At 36.3% G+C, this 20577-nt stretch overlaps 3 protein-coding genes across 3 annotated transcripts in view; 1 reads left to right on the plus strand and 2 right to left on the minus strand.

The window, feature by feature from the left end:
• insrb (insulin receptor b) overlaps nt 1-4899 on the minus strand; it is an 89734-nt gene extending 84835 nt beyond the window's left edge. Inside the window, exon 1 of the mRNA XM_089134140.1 lies at nt 3681-4899. Coding sequence (XP_088990266.1) covers nt 3681-3759 — 79 coding nt within the window. The 5' untranslated portion in view covers nt 3760-4899. The remainder of the gene's footprint in view (nt 1-3680) is intronic.
• Nucleotides 4900-12320: 7421 nt separating this feature from the next.
• On the minus strand, nt 12321-16099 carry use1 (unconventional SNARE in the ER 1 homolog (S. cerevisiae)). The gene is made up of 8 exons (XM_039682248.2): nt 15943-16099; nt 15614-15663; nt 15310-15388; nt 15054-15206; nt 14174-14189; nt 14048-14078; nt 13811-13973; nt 12321-12907 (listed from the first exon to the last, which is right to left on the minus strand). Exons 1-8 carry the CDS (start codon nt 16042-16044, stop codon nt 12725-12727), a joined length of 777 nt encoding a protein of 258 aa, XP_039538182.2. The 5' UTR covers nt 16045-16099; the 3' UTR covers nt 12321-12724.
• An 891-nt stretch (nt 16100-16990) lies between these two features.
• LOC120486312 (uncharacterized) lies at nt 16991-20495 on the plus strand. Its single transcript, XM_089134221.1, has 5 exons — nt 16991-17085; nt 17164-17490; nt 18450-18557; nt 18648-18709; nt 18812-20495. Exons 1-5 carry the CDS (start codon nt 17058-17060, stop codon nt 18932-18934), a joined length of 648 nt encoding a protein of 215 aa, XP_088990347.1. The 5' UTR covers nt 16991-17057; the 3' UTR covers nt 18935-20495.
• Nucleotides 20496-20577: the final 82 nt, after the last annotated feature.

A 20577-nucleotide genomic window follows, 5' to 3' on the forward strand; every position in this document is an offset into this window, starting at 1 on the left:
CTGTCTTTCCACCCTCTCATATGTGCTGAAAGGGCCCCAACTCAACGCTTACTGATCCCTGCATTACTAGCATGGTTTGACAGAGACATTATGGCATGAGATCATTGACAGATAAAGCCGGATGGATACAAACAGCAACCGGCTCATCAGATCAGATTTTTCAGGCATGTTGTAAGAGGCATAGACCTCATTTGTGGCCCACAACAACCCAACATGGAGAGCCTTGTCAACAAAAGAAACAAGCCGCCTTGAATCTTTAGTCAATGAATATTGAGTAGAGGCGTGACTACGTCAAGACTGAACAAGTCAACAGGTCAGTCGAATACGTCAATGTGGAAATTACGGCCCCTGCAAGGTGGAAGAAGGGCAGGTTGCTCCGTTCACGCCCTGGAACATATTGACATGGTAAAGCGAGGATACCGAATTAAAACCGATGTGTTCGTAACAAGATCACAAACAGAAATGAGCAATACGAGTGGCTTAAAACGGTCTAATCTAGAACTTCATAAATCATAAAACTTAATGTGAAAAGTCAGGATCAAAAATGTCGCTGTGATTAAACGTTGCTTTACAAGTATAAACAGCAATTGTGCTTTCTAGGAAAGAAACGGTCGCGTTTTCTTTCGTAAAAATGTTTTGCAAAAATACATTTTATGCATGTTTTTAACAATTTCAAGTTTCTTCTTGTATGTGAATGTATGAAAAATCAGTTTTGAAGTTACAACCTCGACAAAAGGGCCACACACACCAATGAACCCGCGAGAAAAGACTGCGAAAATGCTCAGATTTCCTGGGAAAAGCCCACCCTGGAGATTCGGAGAGCAGACCATAGAGCTCACATGCTACAGCAAATGTTCAGATACATGACCTGGAAGACAAGAGGTCAGCAGGCACCAGACGCCGAAATGAGTCCCGAAACCCTCAACGGCAAGAGCACCTACAGGGTGGGCCACTTCAAAGACATTCCACACGCTTGGAATTCTGGGAGACATACCAAGGCAAACTGCAGAGTGTCAGAAGATCCCAAACAGGTCCATGGAGTTAAAGGCCAACAGTAATGTTAAAACTATTCCAACGTATTCTAACATCTTAATATTCGCGAGTTCAACCTTACAATTACTGGACAGTTGGCTCAGATTTGGAAACACATGGAAAATGGTTTTAAATAGACCAAAATCCAAATTTTCCCAAGTTTCTTTACCTGAAAAACAAACAGACTGCATAAAGCTTTATCAAGTTTCTGATGGAAAAAGAATGGCACCTGCAAACACCTCATGTTTTCCCAATCTACGGTTTGGGATGCAACAGTTACCTATATTAGGGAAGGTCCAATTATTTCCAGACCATTATTTATAACACCATGTTACTATTGCAGGCATCAGTCAAGCACTTTCTTGAGAAGGCAGCTCTAAAAAACATTTCCAGTCGACGATTCTAAGTGTGCCCATAAAAGTGCCTATCCTAAATTTAAATAGATGTTCAGAAATGGAAAAGCTGAAGGCGTTTAGATATAGTAGCTATATATTCACAGCAATACAGGATCTCACTAAACGTGTACTGAAGCTTCTCCATCGAACACGTGAATGAAATATAGTGTGTATATAAAAATGTAATTTGGCACACACCTTATAATAACTCTTAAATGTACTTATGTTATACGGTACCGGTCAAGTTTATAAACATTTCCATTTTTAATGCTTTTGAAAGAAGTCTCTTATGCTCATCAAGCCTGCATTTATTTGCAAAATATTATTAAAATTTAAAATAATGATTTTCTATTTAAATGTAGGCCTAATTTATCCTAATTTCTGTGATGCAAAGCTGCATTTTCATCAGCCATTACTGTAGTCTTCAATGTCACATGATCCTTTAGAAAGCATTGTAAATTGCTTTATCAATGTTGGAAAAAGTTGTGCAGTGAGTGTGTGTGTTTGTCAAGTCACATTTATTTATATGGCGCTTTTTACAATACAGATTATTTCAAAGCAAATTTTAGTTCATCCTTCTCTTCTGCATGCTCTTCCTCATCAATGTTCCTTATTCGGTTCGAGCTCACCCTCCGCAGGGCTAATACTGTCATGATCACTTTCTGGCGCGCAGCTTAGATAAAATTTCTGTCAGATCCGACACTGTGGAGTACGCATCTTCTCGTTCGTGTTGGTCAAAGAATGACAAGCTCTTTAAACGTGGATCTAAGACAACAGCTTGTTGGTCGCGATATTTTCCGATACCTCTCCCACAAGTGCGTTGTATACCGCGAGGCACGAGATCTCGTTGATCTCTCGTTGCTTTGATGTCATGTCATACACTGACTGCGCAGCCCCTGATTGCGTAATTTTTTCAAGTAATATATATATATTTTTTTTTTTGCGACTAACCGACTAATGAAAATGTATTCGACCAAGCCCTCCTCATATCGACTAACATTTAGTCGACTATTTGGGGGCAGCCCTAAAATTTACAGAGATAACTAATAGTGTCACAGTCCAGCTTAACTAATTTCAGTGATGTTTCATTTTTGTTTTATAAAAGTTATTAATTTAGTTCATTTATATACATATATAGCTGCTCTGGTCTCTGGAGTAAACTGTGATGGTTCTTGTGTAATAGTGTCAATGCAGAAAGGTCAATATCATTGTTGAATATTTAATATAATGTTAAATTTAATGTCTCCGGACCCCAACTAAGCAAGCTATGCCAATGGCAATGAAGGTGGAAAAAGGTGATATATATATATATGGCGACACACACATATATATACAATATATAGACAATATACAAGCAATATATTATATAATATGTATGACTTGATAAATGTACCATGGCCATTAGCATGATTACCGTGGCCATTAGGTTGATTTGTTAATTAGTTTGTCGACTTACAATTAACAAGAACTAGTATGAATAAATAACCTTCATTTCAAAACATACTGAGTTAAATATACATAAACCACTGTCCGGTTAACTGTGATAGCCTACGTTTGTTTGAAAGTTACACCCACCCACACCACGCTTAAAATATCTTCCAATGCAATATTGTGCACGTAAAATTATTTTACTTCTCATCTGGGAATTATTCATTGATATCACACAAAAGATGAGCACACATCTCTGGAAATATAGATAGATAGAAAGAAAGCCAATGTAGGCTAATCCTGCACTTATGGGATCTGGGAATCTTCTTAAGGCCTCAACTTGTTTACAACACGGTTCCAAACCGAACGTGAAGTACGTGCGTGTGCGTCTCCGTGACTGGAATACAGGCGTGCGCGTGGCCGCGACGCGAATCCCGCCGAGTCCAGTCACGAGCGCTAATCTGGCCTTCGGGCTGACGCACAGAACGCCAGGCCTAAAGGAACAGCCCATTTTGAGAGGAAGTGGGGGAACCATATATATAACATACATTTACAATAAAATAATTAAGATTTCATTCCACAAATTACCGAAATTGTATCTTTACAAAATATCTGAGTCATAAAATGGCTTCTAAAACGGCATTTTCAACACAAAAAGTCGTTTAAAAACAAGCAAATTATGTGAAACATCCCTCGTCAACACGTCGGAGCTGCCCGAAGTCTACATGAGTGAATTCCACAAGTCCCCTCAGTTGTAAACTAATAGTACACACATAGCGGAATAACATATCTACATTTTGTGAATTAAAGCGTGTTATTACTCACTTTCTCCATGTAGCGATCCGCAGAGACACACGATGTAGGCGAAAGTGACCAAAACAACCACAGATGTGTCCAGCCGCATTATGTCTCGCGACACGTTTTAGTTTTCTTGGAAAATTAAATCCACCTCTGGCGTGTTCAAAAAAACAACAACAACAACAACAAAAATCAAAAACAACAAAAAAAAAACGTTAATTAGCTTATATCCAGGCTAATAAAGTCTCAATCACAGCGACAACTTAAATGAGACCCCCCAAGAAGGGGACCCAGGGGTCCACCGTGCTTGAATTAAAGATAATGTTCAATTTAAATAGTTGTTGCCTACGCAGCACGGGATAAATTACTATTAAATAACATGATCTTGCACTCTAGTGAAAAATAAATGAACAAAAATCATTTTGAACGATTTTTCGGATGCATCTCTGCTTTCTGTATATCAAGCATGAAAACGTCCATGTAATTCGTCCATGGAATCAATCCCACACTTCTAGGAATGAGGTACCCTTAAGGGTACAGTACATTGCAACTTTTTCATATCCCCGTTTTAGTTGGCAAATTCCTGTAAAATCAACAATAGTATGGTTGCCTTTAAAAAGGAGAAGAAGAAAAAAATCCACTGTTCACAGAAAAGCTTGCAGATGTTTCCCAATCGTCCAAATTTCCAAATATTTGACAGATTTAAATGTCTCGGAGGGCAGAGACAAAATATAGGCGTTATTCCACAGGTCGTTTCATGTAGTGCCAAATGTTCTTATCAGAAAAATGTCTGGAAAATCACTATATAGCTACACATGCATAAACCAAAGGGGCTTTTTTCTTTTCTTTGCTATTCCGCTGTCAGATAAGCTACCGAGCTCTAAAATTAAATATCCACACACGTTTGTGTATATACGAGGCGTTGAGATCACAAATAAAAATATGGATATTCCCCTAAAGCCGTTGCTTCTAGCACAATGCTCCCGAAGTGTGTGAGCGTACGCGCGTCACGGCCGCGTTGCGTTTTAATCTTCCACGTTTTCACAGACCAGCGTCCAACGCGTGTCCAGACTGCCCACAAAACCACTCAATTCCGTCCACAAGACCCCAGTGTGCGGTTTAGATGAACTCGTTGGCGTGGGAATGGTCTGAAAGTGGGTAAAAACTTCTCTCGTGTTGTCGGCGGTATGGTTTTCCCCCTCTCGACTCTCCCTGTGTACCTCCACCAGTAAACAAGTACTGCCAGTCAGCTGGGGTAGAGCAGCGGCGAGGCCCAAAACACGGAGCGGAACACAATGGAGTGGAATGGAGTCTGTTACACACCCACACAAAGAGAAAGCAAGAGTGATGAATTAAATACACTTTTTAAATATACTTACATATAAGGCTCAAGACTGAGAATTTTGGACCTTGAAATCTGAATCCATAAAGTATTTTATGCGTAAGAACTGATTACTTTATGTATTTATGTATTTTAATGATAAAAATTAAAATTAAATTAAAATCTACTTCATATGTATTTTTTATTTTATATTATTTTATATCATTATTTTATTTATCACTCAAAATATATGTATATAATGTTAGTTGACAAATAATATAAAAAATAAATAAACAAAAAATAGGGCAGTACATAAAATAACATAACAGAATAGAATTATTGCTCTAAAATTGATCAATCAAGCATAAAAGTTAGTAAATATATGAAATATAAAGAAATATTATTTATAATATAATATAATGAATATAATATAATTTAATTTATTGCTCAAATTGATGAATCATCTAACATAAAAGTTTGTAAATATATAGAAATAGTATTTATAATATCAGATGATATATAATATCATATAATATAATGTAATATAATACAAAATAATATAATAATTTTGTGATGTCTTCTACGCTTTCATCACTCAGATGTTTTTTTTTTCATTTTTCAAATTTTTATTTTTCAAAATTGAAAATGTATCAAAAAAAATTCATTTTTATAATTTCCGTTTTATTTTAATTTTAATTAAAATTTTAGTAGACCTTTGTTTAGTTTGTAATGTCTGAATAGTTTTTGTTTATTTATATTTTGGTTTTAGTTTTAATTATTTTAGTATTTTAGTTAAATTCTTCTTATTAAGTCTCTGGGAGACTGAAATGTGACTTGAACAGAAATGATGTCTGTTAAGGTATTAACATTTGAAGGCGATGATTTGCCACTGAAGTCCCTGTGACATGAAGGCGTCTGCCTGAAACATAAATGTAATTTAATTGGACAGTTTAGTCTGTGAAAGCACTCAGGAACAGAACATCTTGTTTGCTTTAAAGCTGTGATTAATCTATCTGTTATACAAGAGCTCATATACTGACTGTTCTAACACCAGTAATCCAAAATGATTTCTGTGATCAGATTATTCCCCTCCCCCTTCATCAACCAGACACACACACACACCTGTCAGATGATGATCGCACATGTCATTGCTTTGCTGTCATTTTCTGTTCTCACAGCCAGTGAGAACTCATTCTCATTACCATATTAAAAATCACATTTGTATTTGCACAATGTAAACATAAACCTATTATTTAATTTGTAAAACATGTATAGATCATATGCTAATGATTTTGATGCTGTGAAATGTTGTAAAGAGATTCACTTTGTTACATATGTGTATCATGTATGTGATCATTTGAAAAAGACTGAATTCTGAACATTTAACATAAAACACCAAATTCAAAGTGTAATTTACAGGAAAATTTAAAAACTAAAAGAAACATCTACCTACCTACCTACCTACCAATCGATCGATCGATCTATCTATCTATCTATCTATCTATCTATCTATCTATCTATCTATCTATCTATCTATCTATCTATCTATCTATCTATCTATCTATCTATCTATCTATCTATCTATCTATCTATCTATCTATCTATCTATACTCACTGGTCACTTCATTAGGTACACCTCATTAACTCATTAACGCAAATATCTAATCAGTCAATTACACTGGTGGACTTCCACGGGAAATTCGAGCATGTCCACACCGGCGGGCGACTGACAGCCGCATTCTCATTCAAAACATTGGATTCGTCCGTGCTGTGCATTGCCGAGGCACAACCCACGTAAAGTTGATAATTACGCGAATAACTGCAATTGCAGATTTTGAACAGAGATGGCGACAAAGAGTGAAAACTACGTACTGCAGCTTTAAGGCATAAGCGTCTGACAGTCCTCAAAATACATGTAGCTCATCAGGTAGCGTAAAAGAACAGCCAAAATTCTCCAAATCCCACAAATGCTGGAGACAAGCTGTCTTTCCACCCTCTCATATGTGCTGAAAGGGCCCCAACTCAACGCTTACTGATCCCTGCATTACTAGCATGGTTTGACAGAGACATTATGGCATGAGATCATTGACAGATAAAGCCGGATGGATACAAACAGCAACCGGCTCATCAGATCAGATTTTTCAGGCATGTTGTAAGAGGCATAGACCTCATTTGTGGCCCACAACAACCCAACATGGAGAGCCGTGTCAACAAAAGAAACAAGCCGCCTTGAATCTTTAGTCAATGAATATTGAGTAGAGGCGTGACTACGTCAAGACTGAACAAGTCAGTCGAATACGTCAATGTGGAAATTACGGCCCCTGCAAGGTGGAAGAAGGGCACCTTATGGGTATAAATGCCTTGTTGATGCCATAGTTCAGAGGAGAATGACCAGAACAAACAAATCGTCCAACATTGAAGCAGACGGGCTAGCAGAAGAAAACACACTCCTGTCAGCTGAGAACAGAATGCCAGTCTACAATTCACACGCACTCCCCAAAACTGTGTGATGGTGAGGGGAATATTTTCTTGGCACACTTTGAGCTCTTTCGTATCAATTGACTATCGTTTAAACGCCACAGTCTACCCGAGTATTGTAGCTGACCGCGTCCAACCCTTTATGACCACAGTGTATCATCGTCTGATTGATACTTCCAGCAGGATAACACACCATGTCACAAAGCTCAAATCATGTCAAACTGGTTTCTTGAAGATGAGTTCAATGAGTTCACTAAACTCAAATGGCCTTACAGCTACCAGATCTCAATCCGATAGAGCAGCTTTGGGATGTGCTGGAATGGGAGAATTTGCATCGTGATTGTGCAGCCGACAAATGCTATTGATGCTATCAATGTTTCTAGCTCCTTACTGAATTGATGTCATGAAGAATTAAGGCAGTTCGTAAGGCAACTAGTAAGGTGTACCTGCACAGTAAAAAGTGATCAGTTGACTAAACTTAAAAAAAGTGAGGAAACCCATTGCCTTAAAATGATTAAGTACATAAACTTCATGCATACTTGAGAAAATTATGTAACATTTATGTAACTTTAAAAAAAACTTTTGCTGAATTTACTCACCACCATGTCATCCAAGATGTCCATGTCTTTATTTCTTCAGTCGAAAAGAAATTAAGGTTTTTGATGAAAACATTCCAGAATTTTCTTCATATAATGGACTTCAATGGGAACCAAAATGTTCAAGGTCCAAGTGAGAGTTTCAGTGCAGCTTCAAAGGGCTTTAAACGACTCCAGACAAAGGAACCCTTCGAATCATGAAAAAGATTTGTTGATTTTTTTTCTCCTTTATTTATTTATCAGGGACAATGCACAAGATACATTAGTCTTGCGAAGAGATGCTTTGTGCCAGAGTTAGCCTAAGCTAGTTTTTTATCCGCAGTCCCCGGGCAGGTGCACACAATTTAAGACATTAGAACATTGCAAAACAACTATCAATAGTAATATAGCTACACATATTAGTCTATGACAATCATATAAAAACAATCAGATACAAAAAGAGATAACATATTCAAAGGACCATCTCTACTCACAATGTATACATTAAACGCACTGATGCTGACACAGCTGGTTCTCAAGTATGTATTTCTTTAAGTTTTTAGAAAAATGGTTCACATCTGCAGACAGCTTTAAATGGTAGGGGAGTTGATTCCATTGTTTTATAGTTTTAAATGAATAAGCTGTCTGTGCAAAGGCGGATGATCTTTTCGGGATGGCCAAATTTTTATGAACCGTTGATCGAGAAGTTCGATTTGTTAGTTCCGAATAAAATTTTATGTAATTTTTCATTAAATTACATTTTCATTTTGATGAATGAGTTCGAAAAGGAGAGTCACGAACGCTCATCACAGAACAGAGCAAGGCGAGTATTTTTGCTTATAAAAATGAGTGATCGTTTCGTTTGATAAGACCCTTATTCATCGTCTGAGGTCGTTTAAAGCCCTTTGAACAGTTTGCACTGAAACTGTCTTTTGGACCTTGAACCATTTGGTTCCCATTGAAGTCCATTATATGGAGAAAAATGGAATGTTTTCTTAAAAAACGTTAATTTCTTTTTGACTGAAGAAAGAAAGACATGGACATCTTGGATGACATGGGGGTGAGTAAATTATCAGCAAAAGTTTTTTTTTTTTTAACTACTCCTTTAAGTTTTTTTTTAAAGTAGCTGGTGAGTGTATCTAAAATGTCACATAACCATAAACAAAACATCCGCAAGATCCAACTAGATAAGATTAGTGACTTGGCCAATACAGTTTCAGAACAGAAGAGGTTATTTACCACAACACCAAGGAGGAAAGAACGAGAAACCAGGTAACCAAACAGCTTCCTGAACAACTTCCTCTGTGTTGTCCACCATTAGTGTTTACAGGAGGGCAGATCCCCCATACCACCCATCCTGGAGGACCAACGGCGTAATTATAGCGACTCCTCCTGCGAGGATCAAAGCAGAAGAGCGTTCCCACACTGCACTTCCTGCTGGGACATGTTGCAACAGCTTTGTTTTAAACAAGCCCTCCACACACCACAGAACTGTCTACTTGCTTCAAAACTTAGCATAAACCCGACATGAAAATGTCTTGCCTCAGTAAACGACTCGTAAACAATCGTGGAAAGTTGTGCGCAAACCGGTCCCTATCCATCCGTGGGACAAGTTTGACCTTGATGTTTCAATTGTTAATGTTGCACAAAACACTTGACGTCAGAATCGACCTTGGGAAGATACCACATGCTGGATCAAAACATCGGCTTGGCAGCGCTTATACAATCGTGACCAAAAATGACACGATTTAATCCATTTTTTTTCCTCAAATTAATCAAGTAAAAGCTGTTCCATGTTACGGTTAAAGATCTACCGAGAAGGCGGGTTTATTGTGTCTTAATCTCAGTGAACTTGAGCGGTTTCCAGGAACTCTGCAGCACCTGCTGGGTTCCCAGGGGGTTGAGCGGAGGCCCGCGGCGCGGCGGAGGTGTCGCTTCAATCCCTTCGCCTCAGCTAACCCGCGGCCTGGATCAGAGCTTTTCCCTGTCAGGAACCGCGAAATTAAAGCTCACAGCTACTTTATCTGCTCGCTTTACTTCAAAGGTGGATCGACCTGGTTTTGGAAAAATTAGGCCTTTGGGTCCACGGGAGTCTTGTGTCAAAGTAACTATGATTTATGATGCATTAGGGGACTGCTAAGCTAACAACAACAGGGGTCATAAAGAACATTATTCCAAAGTACATAAATTTCCGTGTACATCAGCGTTTTTTCCGAACATAAAATAGTTTTTAAAAGACGTAATATTACCTGATGAAGTGCAGATGTGCCTAGCAAAAGCAAAGTTTTTATGACTGGGGCAAATTGTCGCACTTTTTTTACTCAAGAGAAATCTTCTCAGGTTTGGTTTATTGAACACCACTGTCTGTGTCACAAATCTTAATGTTTTGACCACAAAAAAGTAATTTCTACCATCAGTGGTCAGGGATTTATTAGCTAAGCTAAGGCATGTTGCCACATTGCAATTCAATAACGTTGAAGGCATAGGCGATTTCTTCCAGAAATATTTTTTTTGTTATGCTGGCTGAAAATCTCTTCACACCATAATAGCAATCAATAAATTGAACTGGTCTTGTATACATATTGTCTGTGGAAGGCGTATAACCATAAAATGTTCGTCCAATCATTGCATCCGGACCGAATGCAATGATTGGAGGAACGGCTCTATTGATGTCCTACCTGCCTGTCAACGTGTATTACCTCCGCGCAGACATCACCACGTTTCATATAACGAAGTTAGACAGATGTCAGTCATTGAACACGCAAACAAAACCGCAGTCACCTTAACAAGCTTATGCTGCCTTTACATCATTTAGAATAGATGGAAACCCATGATTACACTTGAGGCGTGACTCGAATATATGTTTTCAACGCTGAAATGAATCTGCAACAGTCAGGTGGTACAGCTCTAAGTTGTTTATGTTCATTATTAATGTTGTGCTCTTTGAAACATGAGGAGGTTTAACGCCACCTCTGGAGACGCTTTTGTTTGCTCCCGACTGTGCGCGTTCATGTGTTTTGAAGAAGAAGTGTCTTTGGAGACACTCTGAAGGGACGGATCCTTTCATAGCGAGCTTGCTAGAGTGCCGAAGTTACGACGTCATTCTGTAGGCCAAAACGCGGAAGTGAGTTAGCATTTTAGCACTACTGGTTCCCTCGCTCTAAAGTCTATGGGATTTTTTTAATGGGTTTTTGCTAAATCGCCTGAAATAAGGTCTGTGGTGAACAAAGCCTCTAAATATTTTTCACGTTTTGATCTATGACATACACACAGTTATAACCCGTTTGTGTTTTTTTAAAACTTTATTGTGTCTGCTTGTGTGTTTTTAAAACTTTATATAAGCTTCAAAATGTATGAATTTTGGATTAACTTGTACATATCTTGATACGTGTAAAACGTGTAAGGGTCACAACTCTATGTTGAACACAAATCTTATTTTTTGCGATTTTCCAAACGTCTATTCAAAAAGTCCCGTGCGCATAGCCCGTGCGCCGCTAGCTTCCGAGTTGTCGTAAAGTGACGACGTCACTTCAGCACTCTATTGTTAGCCTCTCCGAAAATAGCTTACCACCTTTAAAGTATAAAAAAAAGCAAAAAATATAAAATAAGAAACTATTTAGGCCTAAAAAGAAATAATTATGAGGAATATAAACTATTATAAACATAAAACGTTCTATTGGTTGTCAATACGACGATTTGACGTGACATCATGCGTGGGAAAACCATTCATCCTCAGTCGAAATTCCAGATCACGTGGGTTCCTGTTGATTTGACTTGATTTTGCCGTACAAAGGTGGATGTGACACAGCACCATAGCCACAATGTAGGTCTACTTGTGATTTTTTTTTTATTTTTTTTTATAAAACATCAAATTAAACACCAAGTATAGGAGGACTGCAATTCGTTTTATTAAAATAATATGCTGTTTTTTTCTTCACATGTGAATCAATCAAAGGAGCAAACAAAAACACAAGGACATAAAAATGATCAATAACCGTCCGTTTCAGATGAACATTAATAGATCCATTAAAAGAGCTGCACAGTTGAACAAACACGTCTATCGGAGCACTACTTAACACTCCGTGTGCTATATAGGGAACAAGCACAAATAGATCTTTAGCAGCTAAATATGGAGCATGTACACTCTGGGTGGAGAAGACAGTATCCATCTGTGCTTCCGACTAGTAAAAATACTTCCTGCATGCTTGCCAGAACATTTTCCTGATTGACACGGCAAGCCTGGACAAGTCGACTGGACCTTAAAACAGCTCGGTTCGTTTTTAGCATGAGAAAACGGATCAACTCAGATCATAAACGTGATCATATTTAGCCATATCTGTATATTAAACAGAACCTTTATTTTGGGAACAGTGACAATTCAGGGAAAACTTTGTAAGCACCCAAAATGCGCGTCTCAAAATTAGTACAAGCATTTTATAAGTTGTAAATAAAATGGCCGATAGACTTACCGTTCATTTTAGCGAACAACGTGTTTTTGATGGTAATTTAGAATTAGCTGCGTCCCAGGGATTCAACTGGAATTCTTCATGACAGGCATGCAGGTAATGTGGATTTTCACGGGAATGACATCGAGAGATTGAGGCTGTCATTCAACTCTATGGCCATTGGCTAGTGTCTACACGTAAACCTGCGGTTATTAGATAAAGTAAATCTAGCACATCTAACGATGACGATCATCATCTGAGTCTCGGGAACAGTCTTATGAACAGGATCATGCTGATAAACGTGAAGGAGACCAAGATCAGCATCAGCCACAGGAACCAGTTGACGGATTTCTTGGCGTGCTGTTCCAGGCGATCCGACTCGGTCTTCAGCTTCTCGAAGTTCATGTCGGCCTGACGCATGGACTGAGTGAGGGTCTAAAAAGGAGGAGGACATTTTACAGTATGTTCAATGCTATTGAGGAGACTATTTTAAGAAGGGCGAGTTCACCTAGTAGTGAAAATTCTGTCACATTTACTCACCATTAAAGGGATAGTTCACTTTGAATTAATTTTTGGTATGTTTTAGCTTACCTCAAAGGCATCCAAGATGTAGGTGTCTTTGTTTCCACAGTATTTTCAATATTTTTTATTTTTAGGTCAAACCGTTCATGTCTATCAGTCATATAATGGAGGTCTATGGTCACCACCTCAAAGAGCATGCACAGCGAAGTCCAAATTAAACATGATTTAATGACTCGTAAATGTAAGTACACATTGATGGCCTAAGACACGAAACGAGCGGTTTGTGTGAGAAAACGAACAGCATTTATATAGTTTTAATTTTTTTTTCCTACATTGAAGTCAAACGCTATAAACATTCTTCAAAACATCTTCTTTTGTGTTCAACCGGAGAAAGAAACTCTTACAGGTTTGGAACAACTTGAGGGTGAATAAATGACAGAATTTACATTTTTGGGTGAACTATCCCTTTAAAATCCACACTAGTGGGTGTAAAACTACACTAATATGCTGCTGCCCTCTAGTGGTCACACAACAAATATTCCACGAACAACCTCTTCAAGCTGCTGCTTTACATTTTATACATGGTCTTTATTACAGTGACTTACTTTGAAACAAATCAATGGCATCTAATAATAATCATAATAATAATAATAAAAAGCTTGAATATGCTGATTTAAAAAAAAAATAGAATTAAAAAACATTTCTTTCATATATACACATATTTTTTATAAATTGAGTATTAAAAATAGCATTCCTTTTTTTGTTCCATTTGAGCTGGTAATAATAAATTTAAGGGAGATAAGAAAAATATGAGACCTGGTTGTCCTGCTTTATGATGTTCTGAGCCGCGAGCGAGTTGTTCTTCAGGTTGCGAGCGAGGTTCAGCATGTCATCGGCCAGTTTCTCCTGGAGATTGTTATGATGCTGTAGAATAGCGTCCAGCTCTGTCGCCGACTGTCGCTCGTCTACAGGAAAACTCCTGAGAAATGAGGAGAAATTAACCCAATGCCATCCACGTGTGGTTCAATAGAAATCAACGACAGCATAACCTACTTTCTGTGTCTGAGATCCGTCTCCAGTGAACCTAACCATCAAGAACAGAGAAAAATGCACAATCAATATTTGTAATTTAATTTCTTAAAACGTAGCATTTAAATTAAAACATAAAACACAGCTTACCAGAATTTGACACACCCTACCAAGAAGAGGAAAGAGAAGAGTCGTTAACAATGACACTAACTATTTAAAAAAACATTGCTACTTGCAAAATAAACATTAAATGAAAGAGAATATAGAAAACCATTTGTTTATTAGAAATAATTAAGCTAAAATAAAGTAATATAATATATATACTTATTAAAAATTAAAATACAATGGTATATCAATGACACTAAAATAAGAGTTAAGACTTGTTTTTTGACAATTTTGTTGCTTGATTTATGCAAAAGTGCCGTCAGATTGATTAATCATAATTAGGGCTGTCAAACGGTTAATCGCAATTAATCGCATCCAAAATAAAAGTTTGTGTTTACATAATATACGTGGGTGCACGGTGTATAATTATTTTATATACACATATACATGCATGTATATTTCAGAAAAAAAATTATTTATATATGAAATATTTATATATATATTATAAATCAATCTATATACAGTATTTACATGAAAATATTTCTTAAATATATACATGCATGTGTGTGTATTTATAAATATAAAATAATTATACACTGTGCACCCACATATATTATGTAAACACAAACTTTTATTTTGGATGCGGTTAATCGTTTGAGAGCCCTAATCATAATTAATCATATCTAACAAAAGTTTAGATATATATTTACAAACGTTTATGTTAGATGCGATTAATTACACAGTACTAGCATAGCTATAATACAATTATGTGTTTTTGTTTTGTAAAGTTCTTGTTTGAAGGATGTTTTGGTAGTTTTTGGCTTTATGAGAGTAAAATGTTTTATTGTTACAAATATCATATAACCAAAAAAATCCATGAATGTATAAAAAGTACATTTGTGGTGTAAAGAGGTAAGAGTCATACGGTGCCCATTAGTTCCTTCCTCATTTCTTCAGCACATCTCGCTTTACTCTGTATGTGCACCGTCTTACTGGCCGGCGTTCTCTCGCTGGATATCGTAGGTGTCCGTCCAGGTGCCAGAAACTGATTCGCTAAAGACTTCTCTGCTGGAGATGGCTAAAAGCAAACAATACATTTCTTTACTGTAATATGATAAGCATGATGCATTTTCTGCCTATTGTCATTGATCACGCAGTGAACAAATAATAAAATGACTGACCAGTTTGTCTGCCTCCAAGAGACCCTTCAGGAATTCCACCTTGCGGTTGTAGTCTGTCAGTATTTCCGGTGTTGGTTTGCTAGGAGAATCAGAAATAAATATAATGTTTGTAGTAGTGTCTATAGCACAGTCTGAGATGTTTCACAAATATAAGAAAACAACTACTAGCTGTCTGTTTTGTTAATCTCAACATCATCATGAGTTTCATGTAAGAATTGACAAACATTTTCACACAATAAATGTCAAAATGGTTTATAATTATGATTTGTGACACATTATTGCCTGAAATGTTATATAAACATACCTTGAACTCTTTTTAAGGGCTACAAGCATCTCCTCCAGAGCACCAACATACTTAAAAAAGAAAAAAAAACCTGTTAATGATTTTATAAATACTGCATTGAGACATACAGTTAAGAAGACAGTGAGCAAATAAGCAATGAACTCATTCTAGTGTGTGATTCATTAATACGAATGATTGTATTGTTAATGACACGTAATTCATAAACCGGTATGAATGAGGTTGGTATTGTTGCTTTGCTGTTTTCATGCAGAGAATTCTCTTTTGTAAAATTAAAATATTAACTTCAAACGCAGATGATTAAACGTAAATGTAATGTTGTTTTGAATTACCTTTTCTAGTCTCCATTCTGTCTCGCCTCTTTTCTCTGAAGCCAGAGATTCACAGCGTGATAATAACCTGATGAAATTGATCTCTAGTCTGGACGTGGCCATATTTGACACTCAAAGCGGAAGTCGCGCACCGAGCGACAAATTAAGAGTCCTTCTAGGTGACGCAGGAAAGCTTTACGTATCCAGAGTGCGGGTGGTAACTTACGGCAAATTAAGAGTCACTTGATGCAATATATATTGCAAATGTCGACAGTAAGCAAACAACAAGTATAAAAGTGACTTGCATCATTTCAGTGAGCAAAGGTTTATATTATATTTTCTAAAAGGTCTCCGAAGATGTAGGCCAGGGGTGACGTCAAGCGTAACCGTACACTTTTTCAGATCACGTGGAATTTTTTTTTTCATCTGTACGTGAGAAAAATCAAAAGGAAAAAATTCTCAGTTGTAAGCAAATGACGTAAAGTAAAACAGTTAACACAGGATGTGAACAGCTGGAACAAAAAATACACTTAAAAAAAAAAAAAAAAAAAAAAAAAAAACAGGGAACATGCATCACATCTACATTTCGTTAATCAATATCCAGTTAAACATAAATATGAGTCAACAAAGGAATGTGATCAACATCAAACTCTTTTGCCAGAGTCTTTTTTGTTGTTGAAGAAAATTAAGAAGTGCTAAGTTGATTCATGATTAATATCAGAAAGTTATTAATGAAAATAACTAACTAAAGCTGTTGTTCAGTTTTGTTGGTGTCTCTTTATTTGGTCTGGAAAGTAACTGGAAAGTTATTCTTCACATCTATAAAAAGAACTTGATGAATCTCCAAGAAATTACGCAAACCGACATGATCTACTCCCATTTCCAAAAAAATATATATGTTCTAGCTACTTCCATTATTATTAGATTACTTAAAATTAAAACAATGTCAACTGATTTAGAAAGAAATTATATTAAGATGTATATTTAGGCCTATAAGTTCTCCATCACTTACACTTCGATCAATGGTGGTAAAACAACAACAAGGTCAGTGTAAGGGTAAATTTCATCATTTAAAGTTACACACATCCTCAATCTCCACCCAAGTTTAACCTGAACACATTTAACAAGATCACAGAATGAAGACTCTGCTGCTTTCACTCCTCTGTAAGTTTATTTCATGTGTGATTAAATGTGATCAGTCATGATCAGATAATCTGAATGGTGTGTTTTCTGTTCATTCAGGTGTGTTTGTGTGTCCTCAACACACAGAAGGTGTCTCTGATCAACAGGTGACTTTAGGACAGAGAGTGACTTTAGCTTGTGAGTTCAAATTAAAAGCTGTTATTTGGTTTGTGATAAAACCATCAGTTCGTCCAGTGATGATAATGCGCACGTTTGGATCTGAAAATCCTGAATATCACGACGAAAAATTCCGCAACAAATTTTCAGAGGGAAGCAGGAGCCAATTAATTATCAATACTGTCACTGTTGATGATTTAGGAACTTATTACTGTATAAAACCAGGCTGGGATCTTCAGATCAGTGACGGTATGAGACTGGACACCACTGGTAAGCATAAAACTGTGATATATTCACACAACTGAGAGCTATATTATTGTTGTTGTTATTTTAACCCTCTGATGGTCCTCAGTCACTTCTGACCGAATAATTTTCTGTTTTGAATTATTAAAAATTGCAGCTTCATCTGAAGGTTCTGATACTTGGTGACTTTTTTTTTTTGGCGTTTGGTATGTGAAAAAATAAAATAAAATTGAGGTCATGATCCGAGCATGCTAAGTGGTCGTAAAAAAATTAGTCACGATTTTGGTCTTTGGTCAAAAATGACCCCCATAGGAAATGAATGGGCAATTGACAAAAAACACAAAAAATCAAAATTGTTTATTTATTTATTTATTTTACATTTTTTTAAAATAAGAAAAGATTTTTTTTCTGAAGGCCTAGACTCTATATTAAACAAAAATACTGCATTAATATTAAAAAAAAATAGTAATAATATATATATATATATATATTTCCATTGAAAAAATAGACCATAAATATTGCATAAATATTAATAAATTCAATCAAATTGTATCAAAATACTAAATTAAAAAGAGTAAATATTATAAAACAAAAATAAATTGCATTGGTTTTACTGGGATGGAAGAAGTTTCATTTTTAGGCCTCCTGCCACTTCTTACCAGGAAGGCCCAGGACGTGACTCATAAAGGAAGACCATCAGAGGGTTAAATAATTATTTCCAATACAATTCAAACAACAAATGAAATAAGATACTTGGCTTTTTTAAAAGATGCATCTCAAGAGGGCGGTATGTATCGAAATATCCGATATAAAATACAGTATGTATCGGAGATTGTTATATAATCATAATTATGTTTCTAATAATAATAATGTTATTTATGCAAAGTTATTTTGCAATCTAAATGGCAAGGATGCATTACAAAAAGATTAAATAACCAAACTATCCAAATTATCTGTAAATGATAAAACTTTTTACAATAACACAGAAGCCCCCCAAGGTCCAGATGAACCAGAGCAAAAGAATCCCCAACAAAATCAGATCCTGATCGTCATGTTCACCCTGCTGATGGTTGTGCTGTTTGCTGCTGTGATAGGTGAGTACAATTTATTTTAAAATTACATTATTATTACATTTGTCAATTAATTTTGACAGCATTTAATCAGAGTATATTTTTTGGTTTTAGGTTTAGTAATTATGAACCGTAAAATGTCTAAGAAAATTCCTAGATATGTAAATTCTCAGCAGGTAAGACATGCCTTTTTGCTGTTTATATTAATAATTCAGTTCAGTTCAGTTATAAATGAGAATTAGCAGCTAATGTATATTTTTTTCCTTTCATTCATTTAGATTTTAGGCAGAAGAACAACATCCATTCGGACCAACGGCACTGCAGTTCCTCAGGATCCACTGACCGATCATGAATATCTAGAAGTGCTGCCATCTTCTGAATATGAAATAGCAACATACTGAAAGATTGATTGCTGTTCGATTCTAATGATCAGAATTATGTGCTGATTTTAACATTAAAATGTCAATCAAGTTTTACAACCTTTGACCTGAGAATTTATGAACTTTGTAATGTAGTTGATTATGTCTCTTTCTGAGTTGCTATTAATTAAGTGAAATTGTATGTAGTGTATATTACTTTTAAAGCAGCTCTATGCAGTTTTTTACCTTAAAGCTACACTGTGTGATTTTTACCCCCATCTAGCGGTGAAAAGTTATATGACCATCCAGTGTTCCTCTCAATTCCGATTTCGTTTTAACTCTTACAGTGGCCAATGTAGTCCAAGATTAACATGGCTTCCAGTTCGACCTCGTCCATGAGTGTTAACTCAAACGTAAACGCGAAAGGCAAAGCTTGAATTAACGGGTATGTCCCTCTTTGGCTAATGTACTTTCAAGATGGAGGGCAACATGGCGACCGACATTAGAACCCCTTACCCGTATGTATTTTTAATGGTATATATTATACACTCACGAGAATACTTTATAACTTGAACGAAGTAAATATACATTAATGAGCACATATGTTTTTGAAAGAACTAAGTGTTTTTAGCTAAGAGTTAGCTTTAAATAACATTGAACTAATCAAGCAAAACAACATCAGGTGCAGCTAATCAATCAGTAACCATGGAGACAAATGACAGGGGAAAAACAACACAAATGAACAAAAGTACAAAACACATCAGGACCCTGACAGCTTCAATCCTTGTGGTGAACTTTATAACGGATTAATCAGAAATGTTGCTGTACTTTAATCGGGGCTCTATGCACGGCGGTATTTCCGGTAAAGGTTTAAGGATGCTCGATAACTTCCACCGATCGTAGAGTACAATGCAATACCGAGAATTTATATTGAATTTTATACTCCATGGTTATACTAAAGAAACGTTAGTCACAAAAACAGATAAAACAGACACCCCTTCTTTTTAAAATTATATTAAATAAACATAACTATACATAAAATTACATCTAAACGTATGTACGTTTCGTTTCAAAGACGGGAGGACAGTAAATTTTGAAGACGCTGCCATAATCCCGTTTTCCTCGGTTTTCCTCCGCTTTAATCTCCCCAACCGGAAATGGACGAGCATCCTTGCGTCAAATGCGGAACTTATGAGTGCATATAGCCCATTGCAGATCTGTAACCATTTTACCACAGAAATGAGGATGAGGTAAAACACATCTCTAATTCAATCAACTGAATGAGTTAACATGATGAAAAATCTTTCTACAGACATTAGAAACTAACTTAAGTTTTTTTTAAAACCATTCTGTGGTTTTCTGAAGTGGATTTCAAAAACCATGACAAACATAATCAAGAGTAAATCATCTCGTACAATCTAATAGAAGTATATTCTGCTAAATAATGAATGAGCGTAAAATATTCTTAGATTGACTGATGTTTGATGAACAGAACATTAATGTTACGTAAAGTGTATGTGTGTGTGTTAATATCCAGAGTTTATTAACATATTTCAGTGTCAATAAAAAGGCCTTGACTGGACATTTGACTGGTAAAACTTGACGTGTGTAATGCCGAGTGCAGTGTCTTCTGGTTTATCGTGTCTTGATCGTCTCACTGCATTCATCCACTCTGAGTGTGTTTT

The sequence above is a fragment of the Pimephales promelas genome, chromosome 2, assembly GCF_988280905.1.
Source record: "Pimephales promelas chromosome 2, fPimPro1.hap1.1, whole genome shotgun sequence".
NCBI lineage: Eukaryota > Metazoa > Chordata > Actinopteri > Cypriniformes > Leuciscidae > Pimephales > Pimephales promelas.